General features: G+C 44.9%; 1 protein-coding gene across 2 annotated transcripts in view; it reads right to left on the bottom strand.

The window, feature by feature from the left end:
* Positions 1–26,879, bottom strand: part of ANKS1A (ankyrin repeat and sterile alpha motif domain containing 1A) — a 180,208-nt gene that overhangs the window by 54,339 nt on the left and 98,990 nt on the right. For both annotated transcript variants that reach the window (XM_034991653.1, XM_034991654.1), the window contains one exon: positions 16,195–16,784. In XM_034991653.1, the coding sequence (XP_034847544.1) occupies positions 16,195–16,784 (590 nt within the window). The remainder of the gene's footprint in view (positions 1–16,194; positions 16,785–26,879) is intronic.

Here is a 26,879-nt window from a genome sequence, read left to right as displayed (position 1 = left end):
TCAGCCCTCCCTTTCAAAGTCAGAATGTTTTGGTAAAACGTTTTCAACTTAAAAAATATTAAGGGGAGGGCTAATCTATCAAATTGAGAAATCCTCACAAAACATTAGCAATAAACCTCTCCTAAAACCCATAAATTTCTATGCTCCCATCTGTGAAGCAGATTATACCACGTATTTTCTAGATCCCTCAGTGGTGGTGCAAAAGGGCTATTATTTATTACTAGAGAATGAAAAAGGTAATTCAAATTTAAGGTTGAGATGGAGAAGGACTTAATTATTCTATTTCCCTCGAGAAGAAAAGGAGATCTATGCCCAAGCGTGGCAAGGTCTTTAGCAATCCAAACCTTGAGCTCTTTGGAGTGGACATGACATTTTAAGGACTCAGGACCTCCAACATCTGAGGTCCTTAGTCACTGGCTCACATTTCTAAGTGCCCATTCTGGGAAAGGGAACCTAAGGGCTTGCAAAAATGAACTGTGATTACTACCCCTGAAATGTCTCTGATCTCATTAGGGAGACAGGCCAAGCACAAAAAAAACAAGATCAGCAATGCCCATAGTGCCAACCGGTGCCTGAGGAGTTAACAGCCAAAGGTGGGTTTACAGCAGGGAATGGACCTTCTCCTCTCCCAGAACTGAGCTCTCTGGTCCCTGCCACTGGTCACTGGGGTAACTCCTTCAATCTAAATGGTGCTTACCCCACCTCCCACCCCTCACAGCACTATGTTCTCCTTCGAGAGCACTTATCTTCATTTGTGAAATATTTTTGTTTGTGCTTGTTTAATATCTGTCTCTCCCCTTAAGACTCTAAGTCCCTCAAATGCTGAGGGTTTGTTTGCTATTTCACTTCTGTACACCCAGCACCTAGATCAATGTCTGGTGTACAACAGGCTCCACACAGATAATGTGTTGAATGAATGAATGAGCAAGCCTTTGAGAAAGGGTGGAATTGCAACAAAAAGAAATTGAGAAAGCCATTCCAACAGGAAAAAAATGGTATAAACCAAAGTGTGGAGCAAAATCGTGGGTGAAGGAATTGCCTGGAGCCAGAAAAAATAGAGTAGAAGATGCGAGAGAAAGCCAGGTATAGAAGCTACACCCTGGGCTCACTCTCCCTGGAGAACCATGAACTCTAGGCCAAAGAATGTGGACTCTGTGCTGTAGCAGTAAGGGACCAAAGGTGGTTTTTGGTCAGAGGAGGGAACACAAAAATATTTAAGATCGTGAAAAGCAGCCACAAGTAAGAAGGACTAGAGGAGAACCCAAAGGCAAGCTGGAGAATACTGAGGAGGTAGCTGTTAAGGGGAGGTGGGTGGGAATGGAAGGGGAGACTGTGGGAAGAAACCTGCTGACTGACACAGGAGGGAAGAAGAGGAAGAGTTCAGAGTCAAGAGCAAATGAGGGTTTGAGACACTCTTTATAGGGCCTGTAAAACCCTTTACAGGCCTTTTGTTTTTTACAGCAGGGACTGGACCTTCTCCTCTCCCAGAACTGAGCTCTTGGTCCCCGCCACTGGTCACTGGGGTAACTCCTTCAATCTAAATAGGACCTTTACAGGGTTAGGGGTCACTTATACAACACAGGCTTTCCTAGTTCTCATCTATCCTATTGATTTTAAATGAAAAACTGAGACAAAAGCATATCTCCCTGCAAATTAAAGGCATGGTGAGTTCTGCAGCGGCCAAACAATGCCTCAGAAAGGCTCAGGGGCCAGAGCAGGATATTCTGCTGGGAGGTGGAGGGTAGTCACAGGCATTGTTCCATATTGGGGTGCAGGGAAGACCTACATTGATTCTGCCAAAAAGCGCAACAGGGGAGAGGCTCAGCTGTGTCTCCCAGGCAGGAAGCACAGGCAGAAGCTCCCCGAGGCAAAATGCAGCTCTTGGTCACTTCACAGAGCGGCTTTGTGTAAGGCCTCCTGGTGAGGGTGTAGGGGCTCTAGAGGGGTCATGTATGCAGTCCTTGATTTGGGCTCATGGACACATTCATCCCCTTAATTTTTCAGGAGAGTAGGAGGCAATTACACTCCTTGATGAGGCATTATCAGGTGCTGTGTGACAAGTAAAATCTCATCACGCTGTATAATGCAATCCCTAATGATGTCACACAACTTCAAGAGGACCTGATGACCTGGATGCATCAACGGCCAGGGCAGATGCTGTTTGAGAACGAGTCATCTGAGGAAAAGGAGAAGGAACTGGTAAGGAAACGAGGAGGTCTGAGAGCAGGAGGACATAACTGCAGCTTCAAATATCTGAACAACCAGTAAGCAGGACAGTGTGCCTGACCCTCAAGGGAGAACCAGAACTGATGGGGTGGAAGGCACAGATCTTGGTTGGAAATGAGAAAGGGTTTTCTGAGATTTCACACAAGTAATCGTGCACCGCAGAGGCAGTCACCTGGAGTTTCCAAGGAGAAGCCAGAAGTTTGCTTTTAGAGAACATGGAAATGACTGTCTTTAAGGCAGGTGGATGACATGGTAATTCAGATTTCCTCCAATTTCTTAATTGGAGAATTTGCTGGAAATCACCACATCACTCTGCAAGTCCCAGACAAAATAAAAACAAAAGGAGAAAAGATCCCAAACCTTAGAGTCCTCCATCTGGGACAGCAGGAAGGGGGAAGAAACGCTTTGAGCTTTAACAGTAAAATGAAAAACTCATGTTTCCTCTCAGGAGTTCCCTTTCCCAAGTCACTTTCCTTTATACGCACGACAACATTTGTGTCTGGAGTTGGGGAGGAAAAGTAAGACAGTGCTGTGATAAGTTGGGTTGAATGAAACAAGAGGAATTGAAGAGTAACTGTAAATTAATGTGTGAAAACAACACTTCAGCTCATTTCTATTCTAAATTCAATTTTATTAAGACTTAGAAGCTGTAGGGGCGCCTGGGTGGCTCAGTTGGTTGAGCGACTGCCTTCAGCTCAGGTCATGATCCTGGAGTCCCGGGATCGAGTCCCGCATCGGGCTCCCTGCTCGGCAGGGAGTCTGCTTCTCCCTCTGACCCTCCTCCCTCTCATGCTGTCTCTCATTCTCTCTGTCTCAAAGAAATAAATAAAATCTTTAAAAAAAAAAAAAGACTTAGAAGCTGTGGCTCCAACTGGCCTCCCTCATTTATCAACTCTAACACCTTAAGCAAGTCCTTTCAATTCTTAGAAATTTAGTTTCCTTACCTGGAAAACTGAATCAAACAGTGGGCTAGATCAAATAGTTGCTAAAAATCAGCAGGATGTTTGGTCTTGGCAATTTTTTGGATTTGTAACCCACAGCAAAAATAAGCAAATGGGACTATATCAAACGAAAAAGCTTCTGCACAGTGAAGGAAACCATCAAGAAAATAAAAAGGCAACCTATGGAATGGGAGAAGATATTTGCAAACCACGTATCTGATAAGGGGTTGATATCCAAAATATATAAGGAACTCCTAAACTCAACAGCAAACAAACAAAAAAACAAAACAAGAAAAACCCAACCAAAAACAAACAAACTAACTAAAAACACCAATTCAATTTAAAATGGGCATGGGCAAAAGAGGAGTGCCTGGGGTGGCTCAGTCAGCTGAGCGTCCAACTCTCCATTTCAGCTTGGGTTGTGATCTTAGGGTCGCGGGGTCAAGCCCCATACTGGGCTTGCACTGAGCGTGGAGTATGCTTGAGACTCTCCTTCTCCCTCTGCCCCTTCCCCCTCTCACTTGCTCTCTCTAAAATAAAATTATAAAATAAAATAAAAAAGGCAAAAGATGTAAAGAGGCATTTTCCCAAAGAAAACATACAAATGGCCTGATGTGAAAAGATGCTCCACTTCACTCAACACGAGGGAAATGCAAATCAAAACCTCAGTGAGTGATCACCTCACACATGTTAGAATGGCTATGATCAAGACAAGAGATAACAAGTGTTGGCGAGGATGTGGAGGAAAGGGAGCCCTCCCTGCACACTGCTGGTGGGAATGCAAACTGGTGCAGCCACTCTGGACAACAGTATGGAGGTTCCTCAAGAAATTAAAAACAGAGGGGCGCCTGGGTGGCTCAGATGGTTAAGCGTCTGCCTTCAGCTCAGGTCATGATCCTGGGGTCCTGGGATCGAGTCCCACATCGGGCTCCTGGCTCAGCGGGGAGCCTGCTTTTCCCTCTCCCTCTGCCTCTCCCCCTACTCATGCTCCCTCCCTCTCTCTGTATCTCTGTGTCTCAAATGAATAAATGAAATCTTTAAAAAATAATAAAAAAGAAATTAAAAACAGAACTACCATATGACCCAGCATTTTCACTTTGGGGTATATATCCAAAGGAAATAATCAGTATTTCAAAGAGATATATGCATCCGTATGTTCATAGCAGCATTATTCACGACAGCCAAAGTATGGAAACAATCTAAGTGTCTGTTGATGAATAGAATAAGGAAATACAGTAATGTGCATTTATGTATGTATAACTTATGTATATATAATTTATATATAATTATGTATATATAATGTAGTATGTATATATGCAATGGAATATTATTCAGCCTTAAGAAAGAAGGAAATCCTGTCATTTGCTACAACATGGATAAAGCTGGAGGATATTAAAAACAAAAACAAAAACAAAAACCTGGAGGACATTCTGCTAGGTGAAATAAACCAGACAGAGAAAGATAAGAACTGTATGGTTATCACTTATATGTGGAACCGTAAAAAAAAAAAGCAAACCCAAAATTAAAAAATAACAACAACAACAAAACTCCAGCTTATAGAACCAGGAGCTGCAGGGAGGGGGAAATAGGGAGAGGCTGGTAAAACGGTACAAACTTTCAGTTATGAGTAAGGTCTGAGTATCTAATACATAACACAATGACTATAGTTGATAACACTGTATTGTATAATTGAAATTTGCTGATAGAGTAGAACTTAAATGTTCTCGCAAAAAAGAAGGAGAATGAGGAGGAGGGAAATATGTGAGGTGATGGATGTGTTAATTAACTCAATGAGGGGAACCCTTTCATAATGTATATGTATATCAAATCATCACCTTGTATACTTTAAATATCTTATAATTTTATTTCACCTCAATAAAGCTGGAAAAAAGTCAACAGGATGCTTATCACCTCTTAGATACAAATAAATTCCAGAAGAAACAAAGATTTAAACCTGAAAAATAAAACCACGAAAGTAGTAGAAGAGAATAAGAAAGTGTTGTGTTTTTTTGTTTTTAGTTTGTTTTGTTTTGTTTTGTTTTTTGGTAATCTGAGTAGGGAAGGTTTTTTTAACTAGGACACAAAATCTAGAAGTCATTAAAGAAAAGATTGATTCAACTATACAGAATTTTAAATTTCTGTATATTGGGGCACCTGGGTGGCTCAGTCAGCTAAGCGTCTGCCTTGGGCTCAGGTCATGATCTCAGGGTCCTGGGATCCAGCCCTGCATCGGGCTCTCTGCTCAGCGGGGAGTCTGCTTCTCCCTCTCTCCCTCTGTGCTCTCCCTCCCTCTCTTTCTCTCTCTCAAGTAAATAAATAAGATCTTTTAAAAAAATAAATTTTTGTATGTTAAAAAATCCATAATGTTATATGTCAGTAATACCTCAATAATAATTTTTAAAAACCCATCAAATACCATAAACAAAGCCAAAAGACAACTCATATTATAAAGGGCTAATTTCTTCAAATATAAAGAGCTTCTATAAATTCAAAGAAAGAGATCAAACAACAACAGCAATTAAAAAAGAAAGGAAAGAATAGGAAAGGGAAGGAAAGAATAGGAAAAGAATAGGAAAGGAAAGGAAAGCAAAGCAAAGCAAAGGAAAGCAAAGGAGAAAGCAAAGGAACAAGCAGAACCCAGAAAAGAAAAATAGTTTTTAAACATGAAAAGATGCTGACCTCACTCATAATAAAAAAGACACCCACTTGAAAACTATACCAAGATAACATTACCAATCTCTTAACCAAAAAGAGATTAAAAAGCTGACCACCCCCAGGTTGGTGAGGTGTCAAGAAACAGGCTCTCTTTAGAGTTGTGAGTGTGAGAGTAAATTTAACATGCATAAACCCTTTAACACACAGCTGTTTATCCTCAAGAAATTTATCTTAAAATGACCTTGTATAAGGATATGCATTGCAGTACTACTTATAATCAGTAGAAACTGAGTAACATCCAAAATATCCATCTAGAGAAAACTTTTAAAATAAATGATTAAGTATATCCATACTGTGGAATCATATGAAATATAAAAAAAAAGAAAAGGAAACACTTTATGTACTTAATTAGAATGATTTTCAAAAATAGATTATTAAATGAAAAAAGCAAGGTTCAGAGCAGTATGCAGAATATGGTACCACCTGTCTGAAAAAGAAAAATACATGACATGTCTAAAATGCTTATAAATGCACAAATATTTCTAGAAGGATACTAAAAAACTCAGGAGAGGAGCTGGGTGTCTGGAGGACAGGGAGGGAGGGAGGCATTAAAAAAATTCTATGTTCTTTGGTACCTTTTAAATTTCAGCCATATAATATTGAGTATTATAACTTAAAAAAAAAAATCCCCAGTGTATAAAAATTCAATTTCCAGGGTTGGCTTTGCCTAAACATCTATATGCAGTTAGACAGGAAGGCTGTTTAAGAATTATTCCCTCCCAGAGCACAGGTCAACACCTTGGGTTTTGGCAATTCCTACCCTTGAAGTACTCTCCTCTGCCACTACACCCCAGGTTCCATGGTGGTCCCTCCTATCCTCTGGGTCAGCAAAGAGGGCGCAGCCAGCCCCTGGAGATAAACTCATCCACCTTCCGGGCGTCAGGGAGGGAAGCTACTCCCCGGCAGCGAACTCCAGAATGCATACCCACTGCATAACCGATACAAGGCATCCTCCCATGGGTCTTTGGGGGTGGCTCTGCTGAAAATAACTAGCTCCAAAGTGGAAAGGAACCGGAACATTTACACAAACCACACCATTTCAACTGAGTTTACGATGGCTTCCTAGCTGTTTAAATCAGGACAGGCAAGAACAGACTGCCAGACAAATTGTCATTTGTAGGCCCCTACTGAGCTTAGGCAGTTTTCCACCTGTCCAGACAAATAAACACGCTTTCTTGAGTTATGGACAGGTGGGCCCTGTGGCGCCAGAGACTGGGTCATTAGAGCACGTGAGCAAGACAGAGGCGGGATGGGATGCCTGGGAGAGACTGCTTAGCATCTCGGCCTTGCCCTCGATCTTCAGGCCACAAGCATCCTTCTTACCCACTGGCTACTCACCTGGAGGCATCAAAAGGGAACATCCATGGGAAGAAAGTGGGACAAAGAAAAGTAAAAGAACCCTAGGCAGAGAGGGCAGCCATCCAGGAAAACACAGAGCTGAAACACAGAGCACATCTCTGAGGGTGCTGGCGAAACACTGGGGTCCAGAAAAGAGCTCTGTGTTGCAGGGGAGGTCCAGCTTAGTTGCTTTCCTCTGGTCCTTATAAAAAAGCCCATCCCTCACTTTCTGGCCAGGTAATTACTTAGCTGCCACTCTGACCGTAGGGCATATCTCTAAACAAATTAAACTTCTCTGGGGCCTATTCATTTCATGGAGGAAAAAACCACAGAAGCATAGTTGTCTTGTGAGAATATAGTGAAGCCAGCTAGTTTTGCTACATTTCACAGGGCTCACATGAGGGCTAAAGCAGCCAGCAGCAGGTCATCTGGGCAGGAGCACAGAGTAGACCAGAGGCCTCACAACGCCTGGCATCTTGACCCCAACCAGACCCAAGTCCGCATGCACTATGCATTCACTAACCAGGCAGCCATAGTCCCTGCGCATGGCTGACCGAGACATCCCCCACCCCCAGGCGGACACACCAGAGGTAATGTAATTCACCATCCGAAATAACACACAGCCTGCACGTACACACATGTGTGCACATGTGCAAACAAAGACGACCTCCATCCCTGGTGTCTAAGAAGCTCCCTCCACGCCGACCTCCTCAAGTCCATCCTGGGTCAGAGAACATCTGAGGCGCCCAGCATCGCCCTCTCTAACTGGCAGCAATAACCTGTTTGGAATCTGGGGGCTTGATTACTAAGGAAGCATTTCAGATTCATCAGCCCTTAAGATGCCTTTTAGGGCCCCGGCACCCTTTCTGAGTTCCAAAACGACGGTGCTGATACTAGGGCTCACCTGCCCTGACTCCGTGAACACCTAGTCATCTGTCCTCCTCTCACGGGATCTCTGTTTTCTAGATTCCTGGCCATCTTCTGGTCTAAATAATTTTGGATTTCCTTTCCCTTGCTTTATAATCCTGGTTTTTAATTTTATTTCTGCTTTGAGAATGTGATGCATCCGTGGAAATGTATTTCCTAATACAATGACCTAGAATCCCATCTTTCCACCACAACCCACTCCATGATCCTTGCCCAGGATGACAACAAGGACAGTGAACAAGTTTGAGAATTTTTTTTGAAGTTTTATTTATTTAAGTAATCTCTACACCCCAGGTGGGGCTCAAACTCAATGACTCCAGATCAAGAGTCGTATGCTCTTAGGACCGAGCCAGCCAGGTGCCCCCAAGTTTGAGAAATTCTTGCAAATTCAGATTTCATTCTACTTCAGTAGCTTAAGAAATATATGTATGTATGTACATAAATATGCACGTACGTACACATGCATGTATGCATATACGTATAAAAAGTCACCCAACACAAATTACTAGAAAAAAGGGGTGAAAAAAACAAGATGAGAAAAGAAGCGGGTGGCAATAGTGGCTAAAAAGAGAGCAAAAAGGGCGCCTGGGAGGCTCAGTTGTTAAGCGTCTGCCTTCGGCTCAGGTCATGATCCCAGGGTCCTGGGATCGAGCCCCGCATCGCATCGGGCTCCCTGCTCGGCGGGAAGCCTGCTTGTACCTCTCCCACTCCCCCTGCTTGTGTTTCCTCTCGCTGTCTCTCTCTCTGTCAACAAAAAAAAAAAAAAAAGAGAGAGCAAAAGGAAGTTAAAAGTAAAAGTCAAGTAATAAGATATATTTGTAAGACAATGTAAGTGTAGAATGGAATGTGAAATTTGTCTGACAGGAGAAATTAATCACTAACAGAAAGCAGCCTGCTGGCTCAGCTCAGGCCACGCCCCACTCTGCCCCTCCTTCTCAGAGGGCCCCTCCCTGGTAGCCCCACCCCCACCATGCTCTATCCCTCCTCTCAGCTTTATTTTTCTCATTAGCACTCTTATCACCAACAAGCACACTATGATTTTACCTACTGTCTTCTCTCTTTCCCCTCTAGTTTTCTAGAATGTCAGTTACACGAGGCAGGGGATTTTGTCTTGTTCACTGTTCATCCCCAGTTATTAGAATAACAGACTATCCCAAACTTAGGTATTCAAATTAGTTGAATGAATGAAAAATTCTTATAAAAATATGCTTTGATTTTATATTATTGTCGATTTTGTGAAAATACCTCTACTTGATTTTCAAACACAACTGCTTAGAATAAGACTAAATACTATTGCCTAAATTATATAAAATCACTCCGTCTGTATCTGACTGATGACATTACTAGAAAAAAAGAAGGAAGACAGATACAAAACCAGAAGCAAAGTATATAAAAAGAATGTCCCAGAAAATGTTCCTGTGATTCTTGGCATCTGTACGTACTGGCATTAAAGATCAAATTCTTCTCATATATTCACTGACATCCACTGTCACCCAAGCTTTTGGTCTGGTGTTTGAAAAAAACAAAATGTAAGGAAACAAAACCGAGTCAAGAAGGGAAGTTCTCATCTTCTGGCAATTTCACAAGTACAAAAAATCCCTACCTGGTCCTTGATGGTGCTGTGCTGATGGGGCTAAATGGAACCAGGCCATTTCTGAAAGGACAGGGGGAAGACAGTGTGGATGGGTGGCGTGGGGGCGAGGAAGTGAGCTAACACCACAAGCAGTAAAATGCTCTGTGGAATATAAAAATGAGTGAATGCTGGCGAGACGGTTAAAAAGAGAAAAGAAAAGAACAACCCTTCAGGCAGAGAAGGCTAAAGAAAGACTATCAGAAAAGCCTCTCCTTGATGCCACCAGGAAGGAAAAGAAAAGTAAATGAGGATAGTAAGGAGGAAGTAAAAAGCCAGGAAAGAGCACAGAGGAACAGGGAGGAATGAGCAAAGGGGAAAAAAGGAAATGAAAAGAAAGAAGCAGGAGGAGTAAAGCGGTAGTAAAGCAGCCAGGAAGAAAGCTGGAAAGGAGAGGGAAGCAGGGAAATGCGGACAGGGAAGATAACAGCCAGGCCACCCAGACCCCCATGCAAGGTGAAGAGGCGGCGGCACGGAGGGCACCCTTCCAGGCCAGGTGCCAGCCACCCCGCCCTTACTGACACGCTGTCCACTTGGAGGCATGATGTCACCAAGAGAGCGGTCTGGTGGGGTGTGGCAGGGGTCAAGCACACCAGTCCCCTCCTCACTAACCACAGAGCCAGGACTAACGCTGGCTTATCCGTAATGCTATGTATGGGGTTCTGTTAGCATCAAGGCCATGGAAATGCCCATGTATAAAAAGTCACCCAACACAAATTACTAGAAAAAAGGGGGGGGGAAAAACAAGCAGCACGGCGCTTTTCAATCTGGGCTAACCAAAGTCACTTGGGTTTATCAGATAGAAAGGCAAAACTGTCTATTCAGGACTGCCTGTAAACTGAGATTCTTTTTAAAATACAACAAAAAGCCCTCAATCTTAGTAGGCCACTTAAAACCAAGGGAAATTTCAAGGTTCTAGGACAAAAGTTGTAACTTGTGTATACAGGGAAACAACTAAACAGACATTCCAAGCTCCGATTTGTCCCCAGAGGTAGGAGTATCACATTCTTGTCTAGAGTGGGCTGGCCACGCTCAGCCAGAAAGAATACACAGCATGCTTCTTTACATAATAAAGAACAATACAAACTGCAGACTGTGGTGTGGAAAGTTTAGCCATTGTCAGCGCAAACTCAAGCTCCAATCTCTATTTTACATCGAGGCCATTCTTCTAGCTCACCCAACCCTCACGGGTTAAAAGCAAACCAAGCCTCTGTGGAGTTGAACCAATCAGCTTTTCTCTTGATGACATCATGCCTCCAACTGGACAGCGCACCCGGAAGGGTGGGGCGGCTGGGACCTGGCCTTTGGGACTGGAAGGGCGCCCTCCCTGCCACTGCCACTTCCCTGCTCACCGAGGGATCTGAGAGCCAAGGGTCCTCTCAGCTACCACTTCAGGTGAAACCAGGGCATGCTCCAAACCGCTGGCCGGGAATTATTCTCAGCTCATACAAAATGCACACAAAGCACACGTCCCTGCTCTTCACCATTTCCCACTTAATATTTATGAAAGCTGATTACAAAACAAATTTATCACTTAAGCCTTCAGCCAAGTTTTAAATTACTCAAATGTTTATGCTAAGTAGACAAGCAGCCTTCTGGAGTTTTGTCTTTCATAAGCTTCAATCTCATCCAAAGGCAGGTATGTGAGAGACCTATCTAACCCCAAAGATGACATACATTCAAGCCACAATCTGACCAGAAGGTTCTTTTGTTCTTAGGCAGTATGTATTTCAGATATTAGCCGCCGCTGCTGCTGTGTGGGCTCGTGGGTGCACCCCATGGCGCAGACACAGGATGGAGACACATCTAGGAGATGGGGGCTCTGGGGCACACAGGTGAGGCGCTGACCACATGGCCAGCTCTGGAAAGGGGAACAGGCTTCCTACAGTCGGAGGCGGGAGAGGCTTCAAGTTAGATGATGAATTTCTCCTGCTTCCCAGCACCCTGAATATCCACCTCTGGCTCGTCTGCAAATGAAGATTAATTTACAATTTACATGCACGAGCTGGGTTTACTGCTCCAGCACACGGCCATCTCGGCTTGCTTACACTGGATAGAAACAGTGCTACAAATGTCCATGTCGCTCAGGGTCCCCTCAGGAAAAAGATGGCACATACAAACTGGGCAACTGAAGGATGATTTATACAGATTTGGACAGGGTACAGAGAGAGCGACAGGGAGGACAGTGAGTCACAGCCAGGAGCCCCAGGCTGGAGGAGTCAAGGGGAGGGGATGGTTAGCAGAACCCAGAGAGAGCAGCTTTAGGGAAAGGTCCCTCATAGGAGAGCTGGTGTTTAGGAGGGGGATGCAGCCAACCCACGATTCCTTTGGCCTCGTGAGGCAGGTCACACAGATGAGCCTTCTGGGGAACACAGGGAGGTAGAGAAGGGTAGGGAACATGCCCGAGGGCAGACGGAAGATGCCCTGCAAGGTGTCCAACACCAACCTGGAGGACAGCTTCAACAACAACAAACTAGCCCTCTGACACAGCCACACAAAAGGAAACTGTGCCTTTCACAATTCAGGTCTGAATCCAGGTCTTATGGATGTTGCCATGGTTAGATAACCACAAAATGCAGTAGTTAGGTAAGACACACAGATTAGAAATCGGTAAATACACTAAGACCTCAAATTTGGATATAATGTTAATAGAGGTTAACCTGTAGAGAGATGTAGGTGATTTTCCCGTTCCTAATCTATATATTTTTAAAGTTGTATTGATGGACAGCTTTCCAGTTTACCTTCTATTATGCCCCTATTCTATTAGGCATCATCAAGATAACAAGGAGTGCTTTGATTTTTGACTGGTGAACAGAGAAAGTATCTACTGAAGCTTGGATTTCGATCTCCTCTTAGGCAGAGCTCTTTTCAAAGCAAACTCTATTATTTTTTGTTACTAAAAATCTAACGGAAACTAGGGAGAATGCTAGTGTCATAATGGATGCCATCTCAGAGTTCCACCTTAACCAGGCTAACTTTCCAAAGTCCTCTCATTCTGGGTAATCACCAAGGGCTGCATGAAGCACCTGTAAGGAGTGGTCTGTATTTGGAAGAAGTGACTCCCAATCTGCCAGCTGTGCAGGTCCCCCAGCTACAGACCATTATCCCCAAAAGCAGCCCATCAGGTAGCCACTGCCGGCCATGATACAGAAGAATACATTTGAAAAAGAAACAGTAGAGAGGGCTGCAGATTTCTCTCCAGCTTCTCCCCTCTCCAGGAGTTAGCAGGAAGGCTTATTAATTTCTCAAAGAACAATGGGGGGCTACTGCCCTACTTTCCCCGGCTGGGCAGGCTCTTCTAACCCTGGGGTGGGCCAGAGTCATTCAGGACGTCACCAGGTGAGGGGCTTGAACTCTGCTGCTTCCCTGTCACCTCACCAGCACCAGACAAGCCCCACAAAGTTCTGCCTTTCTTAAGTTCTGAAGACACTCTGTGCCTCAGTTCCCATTCTCCAAAACTCCAAGCATAATAATAATAGGAATAGCTACCATTTACTCAATACCTTATGCATAGTAGGAACTGGGCTAGGCACTTAAACACATGTTTAACTGGTAAAAAACGCCTCTGAAACACAGATTTGACTGCCCTTTTCACAAATACAGAAATGACGCTGAGGCTTCCTGAGGCCACTCATGGGACAAGGAAGAGTTGATGGTGGAGCCAGGGCTCAGAGCTGGATCTCCTGACTCTGGAGCCTGAGCCTTGTGTATGACCCTGCACCGCCTTCTAGGAGCAGCCTGGCAGACTTGCAATCACAGCTGCCCGGGCCCCACAGTGAGGAGCTGAGCTGGACCCAAGCTCCTTCAGAGCAACTTTCCCCAGACTCCTGGGGATCTAGTGATGACAAAGAAATCAAGCACAAGATACGGCAAAGCAGCCTTCAGGCACCGGTCAGGGGTAGGGTGGGGAGCAGCCATTAACTAATGACTCGTTCTAGGAAAGTCTGCCAAAGGCCTGGGTCTAGGGCCAACCACTGGGGGAAACACTTCTGAAGTTTCTCTTTTGACAGAAATATCCACAAAAACCAAGTATAATATGACTCAAAAACAATGATGAAGGATTACGCATGAAGGGCCCTGTTAATATTCTCTATGCGAGCAAATCTCAATCTTCTGAATTCCTTCCAGTAAGACCTCAGTTGCCTTAGGTTTTTGAATTTAAAGTGTAACAGTGCTTCCAGTCATTCAGCCATAGTACAGACTGGTCCAGGATACCCAGACCTCACACAGTTCTAGGGTTCATGGTAGCCACCTGCAAGCTCTACCTGCAACAGAAATGTGAGCATATGAACCTCCTGTCCCTAACGGGCCAAGAGACAACCGTGGATTAGCCCGAACAGCCAACTTCAATTAAGCTGGGCCGTGCTTCAGTGACTTCATGTTTCCCTCCAAGAGGAAATGGTGGAGCCGATTAGACTGCCTGGCAATGCTGCGTGTTAACAGAGCATGGGAAACCTGTGGCCAATCACCCAGCACTATCGACCTCTTGGGTGAAAGGTATGCTCAGGAGATGGAGCCAAAAAGAAGAGGTAATTCATTAGACTGGTAAAGCTGTCTTCCAGCCCATTTGAAGGATTCTGAGATATTGCCTTGATATCAAATCAAATACTCACTTCTCAGCCTCGTGTTCAGTCCCCTCCCACTATGTGATCCCAATCTCACTCTCCACCCTTATTTCTTTTTAAGATTTTTTTTTAAGTAATCTCTACACCCAACGTGGGGTTTGAACTTCAAACCCTGAGATTAAGAGTTGCACGCTCCACCGACTGAGCCAGCCAGGTGCCCCCTACCCTTATTCCTTATGCTCCCCTATACGAACTCTACTCTCTATAGAAACCAAACGATCTAAGCTTTCCCAGCTCCACGCCTTCACTCATGCGATTTTCTCCACCAGTGCCCTTTCTTCATTCCCCTAGCTTCAACCTGGTTTCCCCCCAAACACTTGGTTCTTTAATTCCAGGTCAAATTCCGTGTCTCTGAGATCTTTCCTGAAGTCCCTTCCCACCCTCTGTCTCATCTCCTGTCTCCACCCTCCCCACCCCCACTGATGTTTTTCTCTATCGCCCCGGAAGCACACCGCACTTCTCTTACTTGTAAACTGCCTCATCCTATCCTTGACTGTAAGTGAGTAAAACTCGGTTTTGTCTGTTTTGAAAAACAAAGGCAGAGCACACGTTCCTACAAACACACAGACTCTAGTGTGTAATCTCCCATGGGCCAGGAGCTCTGTCACTCAAACTGATTTCCCTTTAAGTGGTCTAGCGTCTGGTCCAGGCTCATCCAATCTTGGTTTCTGAACCAGTGAAAACTTTCTATTGCACAGGATTCCTCAGTCCCTGACTACACAGAGTCCTCAACCTCATCTTATCTGGAGATAAGAGTGCTGTAGGAATTGCCCCCACCCTGTTCCCACGCTGGGAATGGGATTCACTTTGGTTTATATAACTTTGCAGCTGCAACCTGAATAGATTTGGGTAGGGCATTTAGTCTAGATTGCTCAAAGGGACGCGTCAGCTGCACTGTTCCCCTCCTCTTTGCGAGCTAAATTCATCTCTTGAAAATGTTCCTGGGAGACAGACCCATTCCCCTTCAAAGGCAGCTCCCTCTCAGCAAGAAGCCTGCAAGGGTAGCACTTTAACATTCTCTGGGTGTTTACCAATCTTTGAGAAACACATTCTTGTGCCCAGTAAGACATGTCACAGGTCACTGAAAAATATTCGGGTACATATTTCTAACTATTCTATAACAGTGGTTATGAAAGTTAACCTGGGCCTCAGACTCCAAAATGTTTTCTCCTCTCTAATCTCTCTTTGTTTTTCCAACCACCTAACCCTCTGCCTCATCAACCCGGGAATGTGGGACGGGTAGAATGCTTCTGCTGGGAGAGGCGTTTCGTCTTCCAGGGGAATGCAGTAGGAATAATCACGGAGGAGCGGAGACTAGAAAAGCCCGCTCCTGATCCTCTTTCAGCAGCTTCTCCCAGAGCCCAACCCTCTCCCCTGCTCCTAGCTGACCCTGGGCCTTCCCTCTTCCTCCTGAAGACTCATACGAAGTTTTCTGGCTCTTCTTAAGCATCTTCAGGGTGAGCATGACTGCCTGCATGGTGGCTAATGGGATCCAAATATTTCCAAACAGAGGTCATTTCTAGGAACTGCCTCTCCCTCAGACCCGCTCTGCTTGGGGCCGCCACCCTCCAGTTTAACCATGAATGGACCTATCCTTTGCCATCTGGGCAATAAGATCCCCTGCTTGGCAACTTGGGGCTTGCCTCGTCACGGCTGTCAGAAACACTCTGGTCACAGTGCAAAGGAACCAGGGCAACCCTGGCCCACACGTCCTGGTCCCGGGAGTCGGCACACAGGGGAGCTGTGGTGGGCTGTGGCCAGCCCAGCTCCCTCTGACATCACGTGGCCTTACCTCATCCCACTCTGAGGCAAAGGAGGGCGACTTCTCCAGCCTCTTCTTCCCGATGCTGCAGTTGGACAAGGACTCGCTCCGGCTCCCCATTGTAGTGTCCTCCGTGGGTGAGCAGGTCAGGAGATCAGAGTCAGACTTGGACAAGCTGCGGCTGAGTTTGAGTTCAGCTTTGGGTTTGCTGGTGGGAGGGGCTCGGCTCCTAGCCCCACTCCGGTCTCTTTCTTCCTCGGCACCACCAGGGTGTTGAGATGCTGTGTGAGTCCAAGTTTCGGGGTGCGATTGGCTGTTGGTGGTGGGCAGGCCAGCCGGGTAACCCGCTCTCTTACTCTGGTCCAGGACACTGGGCGGAGAGGCTCCAGGAGCACGCACAGCCGTCTCCTCCAGCTGCATGCTGGCCTCGTGACAGGCGCCCTGTGCAGAGGACCCTTCTGGAAGGTTCTGGCCAGTGGCAGAGAGCAGCTGGAAAGGGTCCTGCCCCACCTCACACACTGGGGAGGAGCCGTGGAGGAGACCGGAGAACTGCTCTGGGACCTGCCCGTCCTGCCCCTCCGCAGAGTCCTGGCTCCGGCTGCTGCTGCCCCGCCTGTGGTCTTGGAGTGGACGGAGAGACAGAGAAATAAAAAATTAAACGTGGCAAAAATCAACAGAGTTCCAACGCAGCGAGCGAACGGCAGGGCTGAGGAATTCAACAACAGGGAAAGAGAGAGAAGCTGGATGGGTTGGAGAGAGGGCAGAGGGAGAGAAGAAGAGAGTGGAAGGAAGAAAACAGTTTCGTATTGTTCTTAATGTTCAATTTGTACCCAAAGTCAGAGCATTTATGAAATTCCAAACACTGGCCTGATTAATGCTCTCTGGCAGCCTTCCCTGTTGTTAGGTTTCTGTTAACGTTAACGACCAGACCTTGCTATATAAGGCGAGAAGTGCTAACTAGATCCTACAGAAAGGACACGAGTAAGGAGACAGAGAGCAAACACGGAGTAAAAGTGAGAAAGAGAGAGAGAGAGAGAGCGCCAGTGAGCAGGCGAGACTTACTCCTGGAACATCTGATACATTTCCATAAAGGCCAAAGTGTTATTTAGAGCCACCCGCCCTCCCTTCCTCTGGCAAGCAGCAACAGAAGGGAAAAAAAATGGAGGTCATGATCCACAACCTGCAACTTCTGGAATTCTTTAACTGAACGTGCAAAACAAAACAGCAGAGAAATAACCGCTTCCTTCCTCACAGGGGGACTGTTCAGGGTTCCACACCTCATCCTTCCTTCCTCAGGGAGCCCAGACGTTATTTATTTATTTTTTTTTGAGAATGTGTACATCTCACTCCTTCCAAAGCCTCCCAGCTGCTCCTATTTGTTTAAGTTTAACCTCAGCTGATCCACTGAAAACAAAATGGTCTAATTTGTCAATGCCAAGAGACATTTGCAGTTCTCTCAAGACCTCCTCAACAGCCCCGAAATCTGACACTACTGGCTCATGAGGCCAACTACTACTGTATACTCACCCAAGATATCAAATACTTCTGCCCTGAAGTGGCATAAATAATTGACCAAATCAGATTCCAACATCAGAATCACACTGGGACACCAAGGGGCTCGCCCTGTGTGAACTCAGACCCATTAGAGATTTTCATCCACATCAGCAGGGTAGATTAACCACCCTGCACCCAGTACTAGCTCACATTCCTCAACTAATATTCAATGTTATTTTCTCTGTAAGTGGAATCAACGGTATAGATACCAAATGATTCCCTAGTCTGCCCAAAGCTCCCAAGTATTGTTCATGAGTTCAGAAAATCTTAGAACCCAAAGGATCAAGTTCAAGTATTGTTACAGATGAGGAATCTAAGGTCCTCGGGCCTTTAGTGGTTTGTCCAAGGTGCTGGGGGAGAAGACTTTAACCCAGGCTTTTCGGAACACCTGGCTCTGGTCCCGGCTGTGCTGCTCTCTAGCTGTGTGGCCTTGGCACTGATCTCATCCTGCTGGGCTTCAGTATCTAAAGTAAGTAGGGTGAACTGCACATAGGCTTTAAAAATCCCTTTTATGTTACAATGGTGATAAGAATCCAAGTCTCTACCATACCGTGATGGCAAACTTCTCCCCCTCGGGGGCTGCTGCAGATCCCTGCCTGGCTGCTTCTCCTGCTACTGGCTACATAGCACCCACTCTCCCTGACCAGCATGCCTGCAGCCCAAGGCTCCTGGAAGCTCAGTTCCACAACTGAATAGGGTCATCAGGTGAGGAGGGGTGCACTTTATAAACATGATGCACTACAACAGTCTTCACTGCTCCATGCACAATGGCAAAGTCCTACAATGCTGGCTCTTCCAAGACAGCCTTTAAGGAAGGATCCCAACAACCAATTCTCATATTGCACCCATCACCCTGAGGTCTGAGCAGGGACATGGTTCCATTCACCCCACTTTCTCAAGAAGAATGGTTCAGTCTCCACAGTCTCTTCAGCTTTTGGCAAGCCTGCTGAGGCTGCAAGGGGGCAGCCAATTAGCTCCACTTTATGGCTCTGATTACTTATCCACAGGAGTCCAGAAGTATGAACTTTGGCATCTCCTTCCTCTACACTTGACTGCTTCAGGATTTTCACACCCCTAACTCACAAACTCTATACCCCAAAGGTCAGGTCCAGAGCACTGAAAAGCACTGAACAACTGGAATCATTTCTCTAGGGAAGAAGAAATGCTGCGTACATAAGGGTTCCATCCAGCTTAACTCAGCCCCAGGAAGCCATGACTTCAAGACTATGAATTCCGCATATGACAACTGGCCGCCCAAACAAAGCTGCCCTGTAGCGTCGCACGGTAGGGCCAGAGAAGATGACACATGACCATCACTTGTGCTTCAGACCAATGGCACTTCCTAGGAGAGGCTGACCAGGAGAGTCAAAATTGCTACCTCTCGGACCATACCCACATGGCCAATTTCCTACAGATTCTGGCCCAAGGTGCAACATTCCTCTGACTGCATTTGAATACAAAAAGAGGACTTTGGTAACAGGAACATGGGCTTCTATTCCTTTGTGTCAGCATCTGCCTCCTTATTTCACAATATTTTGGGGAGGGAGGGGAGTCCAACAACAAAAGAGAAACAACGGAGTCCAGAACTGGGAGTTAGCCTGGCTTACACTGCCTGGGTGGACCTCGGAACCCAGGCCACAGAGAACGTTCTGACTGCTGCTGTGGGAGCTGACAATGAAGGTCCTGTCTAACAGCCACCCATTCATGCTAGCCATCAATGAAGAAAGAGAGACAGATGCCAAGAGCTCAATACCAGACAGATGCCGGGGGAAGGAAGTGGGCAGAAAGAAAGAATGGAAACTTATGGAAGGAGGAAATATGTGAAGAGGAAAAATTTCTGAGGGCCATAATCCCATGAGGGAAAACACAATCTACCAATACTTTATGGAGTAAAAGAAATCATGGAAAGGAATTCTTATGATTACATGACTTACCCAGGCAATTCCCTAGGAAAGACACCTTGGAATTTGAAAAGCTTGTCAAGATTGAAGATCCTCCCTCAGGATCTTAATAAGCTAGAGTTCTCTTCCCCATAAAAAACCATATCCAAGACTAAGCTCGATATCCTGGCAAATCAACAGGTAGGAAAAGAACTACTGAGTGGTCCTGTCCTTCTGTAAAGTCAGGATAATATTAGGCCCCTCAGGGACAAGGTGGTAACAATATAACGTACTGACCATGAGCCAGATCTTGAGCAAATTACTTAACTGCTCTGTGCCCAGAATTCTTGTCTATAATTTTGGGATCATGAGAGTACTGACTTCATAGGATTGCTGTAAGAATTAAATTGTAGTGTCAAGCACTTAGAACCACACCTGGCACATGCCAGCCCTCAAGAGATGTTAACAATTACTATTATTCTCCACAAAGGATCCATTACAACGTACTTCACTCACAGAAGAGCCCAACAACTAAGTCTGCTGCTCACAAGCTTGTCAAAAAGATCACCAAAGACAGTGTATGAAGATCCATTGCCTTCATTATCCTTACAACCCTCGACAGCAGAAGGAAGGGACAGAAGGTAATACAGTGAGAAGGCTGAAGTGAGAAATGGGCCCCACAACTGTGGCTGTAAGTACCCATTCCATCAATAAGCATGTGAAAATGTCTGCCTTCACGGGGCACCCCAGAGATGAAGACACGGAGTTTCTCTATGGGCTTACCAGCTATCAGAAGAAACTAGCATATACAGAAATGACTAGAATTCAAGGCCAAAATTAGTAGATGCTTTTAAAAAAGTATAAACCAGGGGCACCTGGGTGGCTCAGTCGTTAAGCGTCTGCCTTCGGCTCAGGTCATGATACCAGGGTCCTGGGATCGAGCCCCACATCGGGCTCCCTGCTCAGCAGGAAGCCTGCTTCTCCCTCTCCCACTCCCCCTGCTTGTGTTCCCTCTCTTGCTGTGTCTCTCTCTGCCAAATAAATAAATAAAATCTTAAAAAAAAAAGTATAAACCAAATGCACAGTGAGCAGGAAGGAAAGTGTGATTACTTCGAACCAGAAGGATTCTCAGAAGAGGCGGCTTTTGAGCTGGGCACTGAAGAAGTAAGGCCTTGACAAGCTTAAAGGTCAGTGGAAACACATTAGAAAAAGCAGAGCCACAAACCTCGTGCCTGGGCACTCATGGACTCTCGGACTCGCGGAAGAGAACCGTCAGGCCTGAGGCTTTCCCTCTGACTGGGAATCACTGCGCTCCCACCTTAGAACTACACAGCTTCCAATCCTCCTCCCACACTGTCCTCAGCAGTCCCCACAACCTGCCCTCGTAGGAGAGAAACAAGGGGCCAGGACACAGGGACAGCTGTTTCCTTACTCTCCCCATAGATCAAGGCCAGCTGCTCGACCAAGTAGCACACAGCAGCATGCTAATTCCCAGCCCCATGGACTTTCAATCTTTATTCACTCTGGGTGTTGTTCATTTTCCTTTTACCCTGTGAGCTGCTGAAGCAAGGGGTCTTCTGTGCTGCATTTTAATGATGATGATGATCCACGGGGATCTCAAGGGCTTGTAAATAATAACATTTTAACATTTACACATTTTCAGTAACCCCCTTGTCTGTTTAGATTAGAGCTAAAAATTGCGGCTTATGTGAGAACTTGCTAAGTCAAATCAACCCTCCAACCCACAGGTTACTCCAGTTACCCAGACTGTTCTGCTTGCTTTGTTCTGTTAGGACTGGAACCCTCCAACTGCCCAGTCACTGCAGTGAGCACCAGAAACTGGGTGTGTCCAGAACTCCTATGTACATGGCCACTTGTGGAGAGTCACCATGTTCTCCTCAGAAGGAAGGTGCTGACTAGGTTATGCAGACACTTGCTGGTGACTGTGATCTGATAAGACAAGTAGACCAAGAGTCCATTCTCTCTGGTCCATGGCAACCAGAGAAACAGAGACCTGGACTGGGATTCAGGAGGCCCAAGTTATAGTCCCAACCGTGTGATTTTTTTTCTATCTGGGTCTTTAAAAAAAAAAAAAGAAAAAGAAAGCGAAGAAAGCAAGAAAGAAAGACTGGGACGCATTCTCTAAGGCTTTAAGATTTAGTATGATTCGACTCTGATTAGATAAACGAATATTCCAGTTCTAGGGCGTTAAGAACGTGAAGAGCAGCAGGGCCCTGGATGAAAATGGTTTAACCTCATGGCTAAACAGGCTTTGGATTCAGCCAGACTAGGGCTTAAGACTCAGCTCTAACACCGAACTTCTTCCTCATCTACTACACAGCGATAAAAATAGCCCCCACCCGGATGATTTGTCATGAGATACACAATGACCTAATCAGCGTAGATGGACTCAGCACATGGCCGCCCCTGAGAAGCATTCATTAAACGGTAGCTGCTATCATTATCATCATTCTTCATTTACAACCATTTCCGAACTGCTCTTCACGCTACCACTGCACACAGAGGCTGGTTTCCTTTCTCCCGACTCTGCAAAAGGAGACTGGTTTCTTCTAAGTGGCCCTGTAAACTAGACAGAATAAAACTCCACTGGCGGGGAAGGTGCAATAGTCTTGCAAGTTTAATGCACGGTGACGTGTAGCAACACGGTGGAGAATCTTCAGGTCAGGACCCATCTCTACCCACTGCAGCCCCCACAGGTACAGCCCAGCTTTGGGACTCAGGACTGTTCTACCTTGACTTGGTCCTGATTACCTTACAGCTCCCCCATTTCCTTAAGAGTCTGTTCACTGCCTGTTGTTGGACCTCTGGCCCCCCGAATTTCCCTATTCAATGTACCAGCTCTGCTTGGATCACTTTCCAACCAGCCATGATACTTAACCGTGCCTAATTTAACAGCACACTTGACATCTCTGTTTCCCTTGATCTTCTGCCAGTTCCAACACTGGGTATTCACAACCATTTGCTTTCTCTTCTCCAGTTGCTGGAATGTTGAGCCCTGCTGAATACTCAAGAAACAACTGACTGAGTCCTCTACCAGTTTATTTAACTCAGCTGGCTTCCAACAGCTACACTGTGTTAGGTACTAGTTACTCTATGCTGGACACCCTGCTAAGCACTTTCTTTTTTAATATTCACAATAACCATGAGGTAAGAATATGTACCCCTACTTTATATGTAGAAAGTCAGGCTTGAAGAGGTTAAATGACTTTCTCAGTCACCAGCCAACACGTGCAAGAGCAAGAATCCAAGTGGACTACCAGACCTGGCCACCCTTTTATTCATCTCTTGAAAACTGCGGTATCACTGTAAGATGGATTCCTCATTTCTCCCACTCTTTTCAGACCATCATCTTTCCCACAGCACCTATACTCTTGGATATAATCACATCAATTTCCTGGGAAGACTTAGATTAGACAAACCTCCTCAACTACTCTCAATGCCATGTCAAAACTTGGGGATAATTCGATCTCTTTCCCCCACCTCAGAGAAGTATCTCCCCATCTTGAATTTACCAATGGCCTTCTAACTGCTGAACGCTTTTTCTAGTCTTCATTTGTCTAGCTCTTTCTATATCATTTGACACAGTTTACCAGTTATCCCCAGGACCCACTCTCCCCTTCTTCCTTGGTCATAGGATCTTTTTAGATTGGCTCACAGCCACCTACATTAAAGACCACACTTCCCAGCTTCTTTGTAGTTAGGCATAGTCACATGACCAAATTCTGGCCAATGAGTTATAAGTGAAAGTGGAATGTGCAACTTTTGAGAACTATCTTTAAAGTGCCCTCCTTTCTCCCCTTTCTTCTTTCCTGCGCTGACAGCATGAATTTGGATAGTCATCTTGAACCATGAGATGGCAGAAAGAGACTGGTTCCTTGGCCATCATGAACTGCCATGCTAGACCTGGACTCCTTACTTCTGGACTTCTATCTTGTTTAAACAACAGTTATTTGGGGGTTCTGTCACATTCAGCCTCAGCTTCTATGGCACTGCATGATCCTGATTATCTTCCTATGTTTCTTTAGCTTTGTGCTTCTAAATATAGGTTGTATTCTTCTTCACTCTCTCTAGTTTTTCCCGCAGCAACTGATTAATCTTTTATGTTATCCATCACCTCAACTTGGATGATCCATGATTCTGCATTTCTAATCTCTCTCTCTTGAACACTAGGCCCACATTTCTAAGTGTTTATGGAGTATCTTTACCTGGATGTTCTCCTAGTACCTGAAACCTCAAACTTAACATATTCAAAACTTAACATCTTCCTTCAAACGTGTTCCTCCTCGATCCCCTATTTGTTGGTTCCACAGTTGGTTCCCAGGCTCAAAACCTTAGAATCATCCTTAATACCCTCTCTTCCTGATTCTTCCACATTTGATTGTAAGGTCCTGTTAATTCTACCTCCTCAATACCTCTACCATCCACACCTTCCCTTCCTATCACTTCCTACTGTACTCTAGTGTGGACCCTAATTTCCTTTAAGAGATTCCTTGAAGTCTCTTGACTTCAAAGTATTCCTGCCTCTAGTCTCTCCCAACTGCAATCTAAGATTCCACAATTACACATACATAAAGCATGACTTCTATCCTGCCATCTCACTCAAAAAGCTTCAACAACACTGCACTGTCTTTGGAATAATGACTGACATTTGAGACCTGATACTCTACAACCAGTTCTTTGTTCCAGCCAACCATTCTCCAAACATGAGCTCTATCATCTTCCAACACCTTACTGTTGTTTATGCCACTCCCTCTGCCTGGAATGCCCTCTCCTTCCGCCTTACTTCTGCCTAGCAAGTAGAATTCTCTGCTTTTGGGTTTAGCTCAAATGCTACTTCCTTCACAAAGCCATCCCTGATCTCCTGCACTAACATAATTTATCCCTTTTTTTAAATTACTTTATCCCACTTTATAGAACTTTAACATTTTAGCAATGAGAGCTTCCAGGTAAATATGGTGGATTGAACACAGGTACCGATCTGGTCTTCTTCCTGAAGTCTTACTAAATCAAATGTAAAAATGGGACTGCACATGGAGGCACACCTGAGAATCCCAAGATGGCAAAGGGAAAAGCCAACGCTTACACTACAGAATTCCCTAAAGGCTCGGGAATTGGCAGTGCTCCGGATGCGGAAGTAGAGGGAGAAGCTAAGATAACATTTTTCTCCCCGCCAAGAGGATTAAGGTCTTCGTGCTGATGCGTAAACTTCACTTAGATCTAAATGCATGGCTCTCAGGAATACTGACTTACTTGCTTCTAAAAAATCTCAGAGTGTAGCTGTGTGCCAAACAATCCACATGTATCACTGTCTTCAGATAATTATTCATCACTGTCCTAAGCTAAGTAACCACTTCACCTGGACCCAAGCACTACTAGTGAATGCTGCAGAAAAGCACCACAGAGAACAATGATTTTTAGAGCTCTTGGCTACTTTCCCATTTGCTATCAAACCTGGCAATCTGTCCACTATTTCAACAGTATGTCCAGAATGTCCAGTGGGCAAAGAGTTAAATACTAAAGAGAAATATATGACTGTGCTACATACAACTGGAAACACTGCTCTCATTGCTAGTTATGCTGGCCCTGAATGATGATTTCAGAAGACTTCTATGTTGGAAATCATTTAAATAAGAGAGGAATACCTAGTTGGATAAAACTGTCATAAAACCATCTGGGCCTAGTACCTTTCTCAAGGGATGAGTTTTCTACTTCATGGATTGCTTTCTACTTCTATCAGTTTTTGTTATACCCACTGACATAACTGGCAATCCAGCAACTGCAGAAGTATCATACATAGTGCAAGATGCTTAGTTACCAATGCCACTGGAAACCCCAATGCTACCAGTCATTGTGACGGACCAATAGACATCCCGGGGGATGGCAGCAACTCTAACTAACCACAAAAATTTATTTCTATAAACCTTTATTATTAATTTTTTAAATCTCTAAATTTGTGCTTATATGTGTGCTTTATGTTATTCCTACATGTTGTGTTTTTTTCCTCTTTTCTTGATCAGAATTATCAGAGATCTTTAGAAAAACAAACAAGTTTTCATTGTAATGGTCAAGTTTACTGCTTTTTTAAATTTCATTATTTCCACTTTTATATTTTTTCTTTACTGAGGTATAACATGCATACCATAAAGTATGTGAAGTATACTATCTGCTTTTATCTTTATTAATTCCTCTCTGCTACTTTCTCTTAAGTTTTAGTCTTTATTTACTTATTTATTTATTTATTTAAGTTGGGCATGGAGCCCAACACAGGGCTTGAACTCATGACCTTAGATCAAGACCTAAGCTGAGATCAAGAGTTGGACACTTAATTGACTAAGCCACTCAGGTGCCCCAGTCTTTGTTTTACAATAAATTTAAAGATCTAACTTTCCTCTGAGTATCACTTTGGCCAAATATTATCAGTATTTATATGAAGTGTTTCCACTACCATTAATTAATTTCTAAGTAGAAAAATAGAGGGAAAAAAGATAGGCAACTCATAGGCCATCTAACACTAATGACCAAGATGCTTAATTTCACAAGATCAGGCAAAGGCAAATTACAAAAGACACTTCTTTGGCTTATCACGGTGAAAAACATTAAAGAGTGCGAATATCCCATGTTGGTGAAGGAATGGGAAAGCGTGTGCTCATTAACCATCAAGGGAGGGCAATTCAGCTTCACCAGTTAGATTTAGATGTATACCTACACTCTGACTGGCTAATTCTACTTTCTATCAATGTCTTTTAAGAAATACTCTTGGGCGCCTGGGTGGCTCAGTTGGTTAAGCGACTGCCTTCAGCTCAGGTCATGATCCTGGAGTCCCTGGATCGAGTCCCACATTGGGCTCCCTGCTCGGCAGGGAGTCTGCTTCTCCCTCTGACCCTCCCCCCTCTCATGTGTTCTCTCTCATTCTCTCTCTCTCTCAAATAAATAAATAAAATCTTTAAAAAAAAAAAAAGAAATACTCTTATGGGGTGCCTGGGTGGCTCAGTCATTAAGCATCTGCCTTCGGCTCAGGTCATGATCCCAGAGTCCTGGGATCGAGCCCCACATCGGGCTCCCTGCTCCGCGGGAGGCCTGCTTCTCCCTCTCCCACTCCCCCTGCTTGTGTTCCCTCTCTCACTGTGTCTCTCTCGGTCAAATAAATAAATAAAATCTTAAAAAAAAAAAAAAGTGTACAGAATGTGTACAGAATGTCCACAGCAGCTTCACTTATAACAGAGAAATACTGGGGACAATGTAAACATCCATCTACTAGAG

Source organism: Mirounga leonina, unplaced genomic scaffold, assembly GCF_011800145.1.
Source record: "Mirounga leonina isolate KUSES-001 unplaced genomic scaffold, KU_Mleo_1.0 Mir_53, whole genome shotgun sequence".
Classification (NCBI taxonomy): Eukaryota; Metazoa; Chordata; class Mammalia; order Carnivora; family Phocidae; genus Mirounga; species Mirounga leonina.
Note: the sequence above shows the minus strand (reverse complement) of the source record. Positions and strands in the feature narration are given on the sequence as shown.